This window comes from Cnephaeus nilssonii (genome assembly GCF_951640355.1).
Source record: "Cnephaeus nilssonii genome assembly, chromosome: 7".
Lineage (NCBI taxonomy): Eukaryota > Metazoa > Chordata > Mammalia > Chiroptera > Vespertilionidae > Cnephaeus > Cnephaeus nilssonii.
The window spans coordinates 60,914,571-60,926,769 of record NC_137078.1 but is presented as its reverse complement, the minus strand read 5'-3'; the positions used below and the strand labels follow the sequence as shown (position 1 = coordinate 60,926,769).

At 39.8% G+C, this 12,199-nt stretch overlaps 1 protein-coding gene across 5 annotated transcripts in view; it reads left to right on the top strand.

Moving 5' to 3' along the window:
- Positions 1 to 12,199, top strand: part of NFIA (nuclear factor I A) — a 366,953-nt gene that overhangs the window by 237,123 nt on the left and 117,631 nt on the right. For all 5 annotated transcript variants that reach the window (XM_079776638.1, XM_079776639.1, XM_079776636.1 and 2 more), the window contains exon 4: positions 5,916 to 5,990. In XM_079776638.1, the coding sequence (XP_079632764.1) occupies positions 5,916 to 5,990 (75 nt within the window). The remainder of the gene's footprint in view (positions 1 to 5,915; positions 5,991 to 12,199) is intronic.

The window sequence follows — 12,199 nt, the reverse complement described above, 5'->3', positions numbered from 1 at the left end:
CCTTTCCTGCCTGTTTAAAGGTAGATAGATGTTCAGTTCCTTAATGATATGAAATTCGGTTCCCATATAATGGCATTTTCCATAACTGCTGATATCATCGAGGTAAAGAGAGCTGCTTTTCTTAACCACCCGTAAAAGAATTCAGCTTTTCATATCCCTGCCTCTCTTCAAAAGCCTAATCTCTCCCCACTGTGAGTAGGACTGACTCCAAGGTATTGAAATTTCCACTCTAATTGGGAATTCACTGAACAAGACCTCAGTGAATGAACTTTTTTAGCCATTTTATATAAAACGAAAAAGGATGTGCTCCTTATTTCAGTCTCCTCTGAATTGCTCCTGAACACTCGTTCAGAATTGGAGAGTCAGATCATTATGCAATCCGGCTTTCCATCTATGATGTGCTTAACAAAAGTATATGTTTTGCACTCATTTCTGAGAGACTCTATTCAAAATGTAAATCGTGGAACCTTTGGGGAATGTTTAATCAGCTCTCCAACTGAAGATCTTTTCATGCTAACATCTCAATTCAGAATTACTTAAATTTACCTTTTTATATATTTTTCCATTTTCCTCTCATTTTGCCATAAAGCAGAACTCCCAGATTAGTGTTATTTCCCCGAAAGTCATTTTTATGACTTGGTTTGTGTTAGTGAGAACAAAATATTAATCTGTTCAGGTTCGCTTAGTAATTACATTAGCCATGTCATTTTTTCCATCATTTCTTAGGTTTCATTTTTCGTGGCTGTCTTCCACTGGATCTGTGGGTTTCTAAATAATTGGTGAAGGAACAAAACCAGTTTCATAGTCATTCAAAGTTACATGGCATGTTTACACAGACCTTTCCCTGAGGACACATTGTGAAGTTAAAGTAGTCAAGGCCCTCTGATAATCTCATAATACTGTGCAGAGATGATTCTATCAGGACTTGTGAAATAACTCTCTTTATTTTTATTTTTCTGGTTATTATACATTCGTATATATTTCACCTTCTAAATTACACACATTCTCCTAAAATAAACCTTTGAGGAAGGTTGCTAGGTGGGAAAGGAGGATCAAATTATTATTTTGGCAGCGACTTTCTCAGGATCACACAAGATCCTAGTTTAAGCTTCAGACTAAATTGTTTTGTAGTTGGGTTTTTCTCTCTCTTATGTTTATTAAATAATGCTGCCCTTTAACTCTGTTTTTCCTTGGTTTCCCAAAATTTGAACCATAATCACAATAATAGGACAACCCCAGACATTTCTCCTCAGAGAACCTGATGGCACCTTCTTGATCAGAAGGTTCATCTAAAGGGTTTGTCTGTCCTGTCCTTGTCCTATTTAGTTTGGAGGGACTCTTTGGATGGTTCATTTTAATAGTTTTTAGATGCACACTGGCTTGCTGGAGCTGAGAGAGAGAAAGAGACAGAAAAAAAAATTCTGCTTACACTTTTATAAAGAGGAAAACACACATACTTGAGCCTGATCTGAGTTGTGTTTATACAGAGGCATCTCTGGAGTGCTCACTGGATACCAGACACTATGCTAGGACCTGGAGTGCTGGAGATACAGACAATGCTCTTTCTCAAAGGGCTCACAATCTAATATGAGAAAAAGACAAAACTGCAATTTAGTGTCCTAAGTCCTAGATTAGAACCACACATAGTACATCAGGTCCATATCCCAAAAAGAGAAAAGGAGTCTTCTCCAGCAGTGAGGTAACCAGGGAAGGCTTTTGATAGAGGTTTCAACAAAGCTGAGTCCTAAAGACAAGTAGGAGTTGGTCAAACAAAGAGTAAGAATGATAGGAAGTCCAGAAAGAAGGATCAGGGTGAGGGCAGGGGCTGAACCAGGGCCCTGGAGGTACGTGTGTTCACTTAGGCCAAGGAATAGGGCTGGAAGCAAGAGACAAAGGATAAAATGGAGCCCAGAGAGGAAAACAGAAGCTACATGGAGGTCATAGTCCATGTGAAGGAGTTTGTTACTGTACCCTGAACTCTTTGCGGGGCTCTTGCAAGATTTCTGACAGGATAGTGATTGCTGAACACTTTGGATTTTTCTTGGATTCTACAACACAAGCAAATCAAACTCGTGCAGCATGTTTGACATGCTTGCTCCAACACCTCATTCTTTCCTACCTTAGGGCCTTTGTACATGCCAATCCCTCTGCCTGAAGAGCTCTTGCCCCATTTTTTACTGGCTGTCTCTTTAGTATCTTTCAGATGTCAGCTCTTAAGAGAGACCTTCCTTAACCACTCTTTCTAAAGAGTTTCCTGTTTGTTTCCTTTATATCATTTATACCATTTATAATTTTTAAAATAATTTGTTTCTTTTACATTATCAGCTGTCTGTAATCATAGACTCTGATTTCCTGAAGGTAGGACTGTATCTCAAACCCCTGGGCGAACACCTGGCCCACAGTAGGGGCTCAATACATACTCGTTGAATAAATTAATGAATCATCAGATTTGCCTGTTAGTGAGACAACTCTGGCTACAGAGTGGAGAATAGACTAGAAGAGAAGCCAAGACTGATGATGAAGAACATAGTTGGAGAATTGGCAAAAGCCTTAGCCACAATCATACGAGGGAGACAGAGTTGTACCTGGAGTCAAGAAATAGTAAGAAATTGAATCCATGGGGATTAGGTGGATGTGGGTGTTCGTAAGAAGCAGGAGTCAGGGATGACACCAAAAGAGAAAAGCAGATGAACGGTGGATGGTTCATTGACATAGGAAAGTCAAAAGAGTAAAAACAGGTTTGGGGGAGAAGAAAATGAGCTCAGCTTTGGACATGTTGGATCTGAGGCTACCCGTGAGCTATTTAGATAGAAATATGCAATAAACATTTTGATTCATGTGTTAGGAATCCAAGAGAGCAATCAAGGCAAAAGATAAAGATTTAAGAATCATTGGCTAATAGATTCATTCATCCACTCATTCAATAAATACTCACTAACTGCTTTGTCCCAGGCATTAAATACAATGGAGAAGGAAACAAATATTATTCTAGCTTTCACAAATATCACAATCAAGCTTGGTAGCTGATATCATGGAAATAGAGAAGATAAACTTAGGGCAAAAAAAAAATATATATGGAGGGATGAGCACGAACCCTGGAGAACACCAGCATTTAAGAGGTAGACAGAAGAAAAATGGCGATGAAAACAGGGTGAGTTTGAATGGATGAATACAGGGGTTACTGCCTCCCAAGCCCTTGCCTTGTGACAAACTAAACTTAGTTTTCAGTTATATTGCTTGCTTTTTTTTTTTTTGGTAGCAGGATTAATGTATGTGTGTTCACATTCTGTATAGAAATTCATGTTAAGTTGTCCTTAAAATAAGGGATGCAAAAGGTTGTAACTGAAACAAGTATCAGCTCACAGTCAGGTGACACAGACAGAGATGAGGAAGAGCTGGAGCTCAACCCAGCTTTTCCTATTCCACTATGAATTTCCTTGCCATTGTTATATGTGTTTTAAGTTAAACTTAATGTACATTGTGGTTGGATTTCATTTGTTATGGTCTGGAGGATCAATATGATCTGAATATTGTCACAATAGAAAAAGGTGTCAGAGCCTGTTTTGCCAAGACCATGTTAGAGAACTTTTATTGATTTATCTATTTTTACTTCTCAATTCTCTTAATCCAAGAGATAACACCTTAGGCCCTTCCCAAATAACAGTCAACTAAATACCTGGGTGTGGGTACCTTGGGAGGTGAAATTTCTTAACCAACTCTTTGAATGAAATTTTGTCATTTTTTAAGTTGTGGTGTATATACATTTTTTTTCTTTTTAAAATATTTTCCTTTTTTGAGATATTGACATATAACATTACAATAGTTTCAGGTGTACATGATTCACTATATATATATATATATATATATATATATATATATATATATATATATATATATATATTTTAGAGGCCCAGTGCACGAAATTCATGCACAGGGGGTGGGGTGTCCCTCAGCCCAGCCTGCACCCTCTCCAATCTGGGACCCCTCAAGGGATGTCCAACTGCCCATCCAGGTAGGATCGGGCCTAAACGGGCAGTCGGACATCCCTCTCACAATCCAGGACTGCTGGCTCCCAACTGCTTGCCTGCTTGCCTTCCTGATTGCCCCTAACCACTTCTGCCTGCCAGCCTGATCACCCCCTAACCACTCCCCTGCCAGCCTGATTGATGCCTAACTGCTCCCCTGCCAGCCTGATTGCCTCTAACTGCCCTCCCCTGCTGGCCTGGTCACCCCTAACTGCCCTCCCCTGAAGGCCTGGTCCCCCCCAACTGCCCTTCCCTGCAGGCCTGGTTGCCCCCAACTTCCCTCCTCTACCGGCCTGGTCACCCCTAACTGCCCTCCCCTGCAGGCTTGATCGCCCCCCACCTGCCCTCCCTTGCAGGCCTGGTCCCTCCCAACTGCCCTCCCCTGCTGGCCATCTTGTGGCGGCCATCTTGTGTCCACATGGGGGCAACCATCTTGTGTGTTGGAGTGATGGTCAATTTGCGTATTACTCTTGTATTAGATAGGAGGATTGTGAAATGACACCCCCCCACACAGTAATTCTAGTTAACATCCATCACCATACATGGTGCTATTTTATTTTACCAAGAAGTTTATGATTATCAGATATCCTAAAACTTAGAGCTATTTACCTATAATATCAGAGATTGTGTATTTGATCTTAAAAACTGAAAATTTTCTTTTAAATCTAAGTTTAAAAAATATCTTTCTTATGCAGAAATCAAATGTTAACCAAAGGAAAAATAATAATTTTTAGGCACATTTATAATTCAAAGCATGACAATTTTTGCATGTATTTATGTCTATGACACTTAACAATTTTTTGTTGTGTAAAATGTGCCATAAGTAAACTTGCCTCCCCTACATAGTGGGCATATTCAGATTGGTCTTTTTTCTTACGTTGTATTTTTTTAAAAAAAGGTGTTTTCCTTATTTCAAAGAACAGTTATTTTAAAAAATTCCCCTCAGCCATCAACTTCTCCTTTGGCCCTAATTTTAAAGCAGGTGGTTACATTAACTCAATAGACAGATCTCTCAATTAGGTTTACCTATGTGAGGCTGACAGAATGAGAAGACTTTAGAGGCAGAGAGGGAAATGACATATCATCAATTATCTACTAGTATTCCTTGCCATTTATGTTTTATGTCCCTGTGTTCCTAAACATACTATAAAAATGAATAAGCAGATATCATAAAGGAAACAAATCATCCAGAAAAAATGAAACAGATACAAAATTCAAAGGTTAATTTTGTACCATTAATTTATCTTTTCTTAAAAAAAAAAGAAAAGAATCAATCTTACTACAAAAAACTCTTGTTCTTGAAACAAATCTAAATTTTATCTGTGCTCAAAGAATTTATTTTTATGTTTAAATAGTTTTTAAGGGATTTACTTCTTCTATTCTAGCTTTTTAAAGATTTACGTAGTGGTTCCTCTAGAAATGAAGGGAACATCTTTAAATCTTGTTTGGTTTGAATGAATAGATAGCTAATCCCCATCAAATGTTTCTTTAGAAAATCGTGTTTAAAACTGTTATGGAATTTAGCTATCCAGGCTGACTCGTAGGTAGGGTGTTTTCATCCCAGTTGTTACAGTCTCAGAGGTCAGCCAAGGTAACCATTTATTTTAAATTGTCTTTTGTTTCAGATTTCCTGTTGGGTTTTTTTTTTTTTTTAACCATTTCAGAAATCACCCAGTTGTTGTGTCATAGCTTTCCATAACCTCCAGATTAAAAAAAAAAAAACAACACTACATAACTAAATGACTATACCCTCCCACGGAAACTCTAACCAGAGCAGAATATGAAAGTAGACATCATATTTTTTAATCACAATGAAACTCATGTTTAGACTTCTGTTACCAAATATCTTCTATTTATGACACTTGGCTTTTTTTGTTTTTGTTTCCTCAGGACATTTGGGCTTCCAGGACAGTTTTGTCACATCAGGTGTTTTTAGTGTGACTGAGCTAGTAAGAGTGTCACAGAGTAAGTATAATTTTGCTTTGATTTGGTACAGATTTGCCTTTGGTTTGTGCTTACTTTCTGCCTCAGCCTCCTAGAGACATAAATAGCTTTCAGAATCCCCTTTTCATTCACCCATTGGAAGACTTTTGCCACACAGTTTATCTAGGAGCCAAGAATTTAAATCAGGAAAATTTGATGTCATTTTAATGTGAAACATATGGAAAGAACTGAAATCCAGAGTGTTTCACATATTCCTTAGTTTATAGTGTGAACCTGGTTTTAAAAAATCCTGAGGTTTCCCTGATTTCTAAAAATTCTGCAATTAAAAAAATACTGGTTTTGACCTTTAAAGAATGCTAATGCCCTCAGCAGGAGTGACACAGGACAGCATGATCATTACCAGCTTGTCAATAATCACCAACAACAGTGAATTAAGAGTACCTGTCACCACCCTGTTCCATTGATCAAAAGGTCATTGATTGTATTTTTCCTATGAAATAATCCAGACAGTCCAAGGAGAAGGTATAGGATTCTCTCTCTCTCTCTCTCTCTCTCTCTCTCTCTCTCTCTCTCTCTCTCTCTCACACACACACACACACACACACACACACACACAGTTGCTTTCCCCTAAAAACACATTTTTGTTTTTATTTAAAAGCATACCTATAATGACTATGGTGTTTGAGCTCCTAGTAACAGAAAGAAAAAACATATACCAAATATTACAATTTTTATCCCCCTCCTACTTCAAAATATCACTTGTAGATAAAATATACATTGTCAAAATTGGTTTCAAGTCTAAATAAATCATTTGTGGGATGAGGTGAAGTAAAAAAAAAAAATCTTTTATTTTCAAGTTCATGCCCCACCTCCCATTCCCTGTGTTACTATCTCAGAAGATTGACCGAGCAAACCAGTCAATCTCATGACAAGATGCCAGGTCAAGTAAGCCAAGCCATCCTGATCTCACAGTTTGGATTCTGTCTGTTCTTATTTCTTAAGGCTCGAGGACTCTTAAGAATCCAAAAATGGGAGACAAGGTGGGGGCCTGGGAACAGGGGTAGAGGGTTAGACAGAGAGTGACTTTTGAGTATTCACTATCTGCCAGGCACTGTGCTAGGTCTTCATGTAGGTAGCATAAGTTAATCCTTGCAATAAACATGTCAGATAAGAAATCACTCTCATTTTTACAAATGAGTTAAATTACAGGTCTATTGAAGTCATTTACCCAAAGTCAAACAGTAGGTAAATGGTTAAGCTAAGTTTGTGTAATGCTAGGATCTAGACTGGCCCAAGGGAACTTGAATTCTACAATGCGAGGCTACATGGAAAATAGCAGGAAAGTAACTATGGATGTTAGAATTCTGGTAGTCAGGGACCCTTGGTTGATGCAGGGATGTCCAGGTATTATGGGGGGAGGGGAGTGGAAACCTAAGGAATAAGTCAGGAGCAGCAAGTTGTGAGGTAGAAGGGAGAAGTTTCTGTCATAGTATGAAATATGCTTAAAGTATGCACCCAGTGAAGTAGAGACTAGGTTGCTTTATTAATTTGGAGGATATATGCTGTCCTAGCATAGCTAACTAGCCAGTTATTTGACATAGACAAATAAGGATGCATTTGTGTGTGTGTGCTTGTACACACACACACACACACACACACACACACACACACACAACATTTTAGGACTTCTAAAAATCACTAGCTCACATTTTTCTTGTAATTTTAATAATGAAAGTAATATAGACTGATATATCAGAGTATAACTGTCATTGTGGCATTAGAGAAATACATTGATTGAGCCCTTACTACAGTCCAAACAGCCTCAAGTGAAAATCCTTTGAACTCTAAAATTGGAGCACTAGACCTTTTTAATCTACCCTGGCTGCTGTAATGCTTACATTTAATCTTCATTATCATCAGTGTCTGAGGCCTGGGGTTGTATGAGAAGGCTCATGCTGCTCAGAACCATCCTCAGAATCTCGTTCTTCTTCCTGTATATCCCTTTAAGGTCTTATATCCCAGGGCTTATCAGTTCCAAGCTTGATTGGACCTCCATGCAGTGTGTGATGGCGTGGTTGCCAAATGAATTCTAAAACTGCCTTCACGACTGCCAGAGGGTATGGCTGGACCTCAGATTAAATTTGCAGAGGGACCTGGTTTTGTTTCCTGTCGCTGCTTAGGGGCTTGTGTTGCTGATGCCTGGCATCGTGAGCGGCCTTCGGCTCTCGAACGCTTTCTGATTCTGCACACTGCTGTGTAATCGCTCTAGGACTCACTCACACATGGCCTCATGCTGACTGAATCTGTTTGGAAAGAGTGGGACTGGGCTGTGTCAGCTAAACCGTGGCTTCAGGCCAGAGCCCCCTCCCTCTTACAGATCTTTAATCCAGGTTTGTCAGGGTGTATGTCTCAAGGTTGCCTTGGTGGTTGGAGTAAGGATCCCCCAGCTCAGGTTTCATCACCCACACACCTTTCTGAAAGACTTAACACTCAAGCCACAGGAAGAAGTCAAAATCGTTAACCATTCCTCACAGTGCTGACCCCTTGCCCAGGCTGGAAGAGCTAAGCATCTGCATTAGAAGTGCGGCAGACACTTTTTACAGATGAGTGGGGCTGGGTGCATTCTGCAACTTTGAAATAGAAATAAGCTAACTGACGCATAAGTTGATTAAATGCATAACGTTAGCGCTATTAAGAGCATGATTCAACACTAATATGAACGATTATAGTAGCTAGAATTTACCAAGCATGCACCATGTACCAGGAATTGTGCTAGGCGCTTTGTAAACATTCTTTCATTCATTCCTCCCATGGTCACTATTATTGTCCCTTTTTACAGATGCAGGAGACCATGATACTCTAAGAGGTTAAGAAACTTGCTGTTTTTACTTTGTTATAATCAGCTAGCAGACTGCAGATATTTTGTCATGACCTCTCCTATACCTGCATTATAGAACTAAACAGAATCCAAAGATTCTGTGTTTTTATTAAATAACTAGAGGCCCAATGCACGAAAATTCATGCAAGAGTAGGCCTTCCTTCCCCTGGCTGCCAGCCCCGGCTTCCCTCTGGCACCCGGGACCTGGGCTGGCTTCCCTCCTCGGCCACGGCTTCTTCAGGAAGGACATCCAAAATGACATCCGGTCTAATTAGCATATTACCTTTTCATTATTATAGATCATTTCTTCACTGTGTTGCAGATTTTTTCTTAACACCTTCTTATCTATCCCAGCCCCACCTAGTCCCCCAACCACACCTAACTATGACCAAATATATAGTCTGGAAATTTCACACTAATGATGGCCTTGGCTTGAAAGTTTTCCCTTATCCTGGCCTCTTTAGCATTCAATTTTTGAATTTGCTAATATAAATATTTCTTTCCCCACATTTCCAGTTAGTTTCTGTCATTAGTTTTCCTCCTTTTAAATTTAATAGAGGAGGGAGGTGCTATTTCAGTATTTCCCAATGAGGATTCACTGAAATAATGATGTGCTAAGTTTGTTGTTTATAATCCTGTTACTACAGGGTGGCAATGGCAGAGAAAGTCAAGAGAAAGCTGCTGGCTTAGCCTCACACATTCAGAGGTGAGAGTCGGCAACAAGGTTATTGTATTGATTAGATGCATGGAGCTGTTGGAGTCTCCCACTAATTCCCTTCTCACCCTTACCTCCTGCCTTTTTTTCTTTTCTGTTTTTGCATTATCTAGAGTTCATGAAAGGCAAGAAAGAAGAGTCCTGTTTGTCTTAGCAGCAAAGAAAGTGCTATAGCATAAAAGTAAATGTATGTTTGTTTACCCTCCTTTTCCCTCAGGTGATAGGACCATCGGAAAGTTGTTCTAGTTTTTTATTACTTTCTTCCCTGGGAGAGAGGAGCACTACTCAGACTACTAGACACTGTGCCAGAGAGACAGAGCCGTCCTCTCTGCTTTGGGGGAGTGGCTGACCAGTGCTAACACTGTGGTTCGCAATCCCCAACCTTGTTTGAGTGTGGTACCGTGAGGAAAGAGACAGGAACCATCTGTTGAAATGGCTCTTACGTGATGCTGCGTTTTCAAACAAAGCCTTCCAGCGGCATTTCAGATGGGTCTCTCTCCCATAAAGTTGCCACAAAGAGCGTCCACTCTACGAGCTGCTAAATGGTGCTCTTCAGTAGCTCTCTGGGTCAGCACCCACGCTTGTTTATTTTGCTCCGTGTTTCCCTCCAGGTGTGTGCCTTGAGGCTGTCAAGTACCCTTCCTGGTATGAACCCAGAAAATCCTCCCGAAAAATCCACTTCTTTTGCCCATTTCCTTCTAAAGTGCTGACTATTTTACTTGAAGCTGGTGGAGCGACTCTGAAACCCTAAATACTTCGCTGGGAAAGAGGAAAACCGCAAATACACACAAGCCATTGTGACTCTGGCCTGGCGGGTTCTAGTTTTCCAGGCAGCGGTTTGTACACCCGAGCCGGCTGCAAGGGTTAAGTAAACTTGGTGGCTGGGGATGACTTCATGGCCCTGGAATTTTGAAAAGCCATGGTTCTCAGTACACTGTGGCCAGCCTTAGAGTCTTTGGGTGTGAAAACCGCTCTCAGTTACCCAGACTGATTTTTGGTTCCTGTTGCACTGCTGCAGAATCTATTAAAATCCAGCAGCTGAATTGTCCTGGCTCTGCCACAAAGCTGGGCTGCTGGGTGGCTCCAGGATTCCCAAGCTGTTTGTCAATGGAGAGTGGGAGTGAATGGAGCCAGGCATATGCCTCAGCCTGGCATGAGGTGGCACCCTAGTGGCTGTTTTCTGCCTTAGAAATGCGTACTATTTCTATCTATATTCTCACATAGGAATTGCAGTTAAGACCCAAATTGTAGTTCATTTTTAAACTGCTTTTTTTAAGCCTCAAGGTCCTCTGTGTGTCTTTGAGCACCCATAGCCATACCCTCGGGATTTTCTGGCTTATTTAGTATGAACTATTGGCAATATTCTAAATATTTTAACCTGACATAATGGAGCTACTACAGCAGAAATAACTCAGCTACAAGGTATAATAAGAAAATGAAGCTCTTTGATAGGAACAAACCCAAACTTGAATATTAAAAAATGTTTATGCAGAAAAGGTCTCATCAGGAAATTGAGGATGTAGGATAGAGATTCCAGGCACCCAGTCCTGTAGGGTGCCATTTACATAGTTGAAGTGTTTTAGATCTTGAGTAAAGTGAAATAGACTAGACACTTTCTTTTCTGAACAAGGGGCCTGTTCTCCTCTGTTAAGTAACATGATAGCTATGATCATTGCATGGAAATTAATTTTAAAAGTTGGTTAGATTCTTAAGCAAGCTCTTCTTTCGAAAGAAATCATATGGGCTTGAGCATTAAAGGAAGAAACAAAAAGATTATAATAAAAAATGGACTGCAGCCCTAGCACAAGCAGTGGCTGTGACCTTGCCTTTGTTTGCCATTACACAATCCAATGGCAGTACACTCAAACTATGCTCTCGATCAATATCCTATTAAAGCTGCACAAAAAGTCTCCATAAACTTAGTGGTTAGCTATGTTTATAAATGGAACTCGGCATAATTAGATGGTCAATAGCAGGCTCTACTAGTAATTTTAAAATGAACATCACACACTTTCCATCTGTAGAAGTCAATGGCTCCTCTTCCAGAGTTTTTAAAGAAAATCTGTTAAGTTATAGAACAGAAAGTACTGATCTGCCCTATATATATTTTTTCACTTTGCCTGTTTAAGCCACCTTATCCTGAATATATTATGACATTTCAAATGTTTCATTTTCTAGTTTTAATCAACCCCTCTGAGAGAGAGAAAATTTTAAATGCTCTTAGGGATATAAATGCTGGTCTGGCTGGCTTAATTTAGTGAGTTCCCCCTACTATATTCCAATAAATTTTCAAAGTAAATGCTGAAGTTGAATTAGTTCAAAAATATATTTTGTTGTATAATTTCTTTTTTTAAAATTTTTTGGACATATTTGGGGGAAATATTGGGACAGTAAAGCTGGCAGCAAATGGAAAGGGCTGGTAGAAATTTTTGTCCCACTGCTCTTTCTTCTGAATCCCAGCTCACAGTATGGGCTGTCAAACCTGATGTTTCCTATCCTACTCTCCTCACCTAAGAGAGGAAGAGCCACGTAAAGTGAGAGGTGTCCCACCTAACCTATACATTGAAATGTGCATATGCCTTTGTCCCAGCAGTGGTGTTGTGACACCATGGCAGCTGAGATTAGAACTATGGCAAG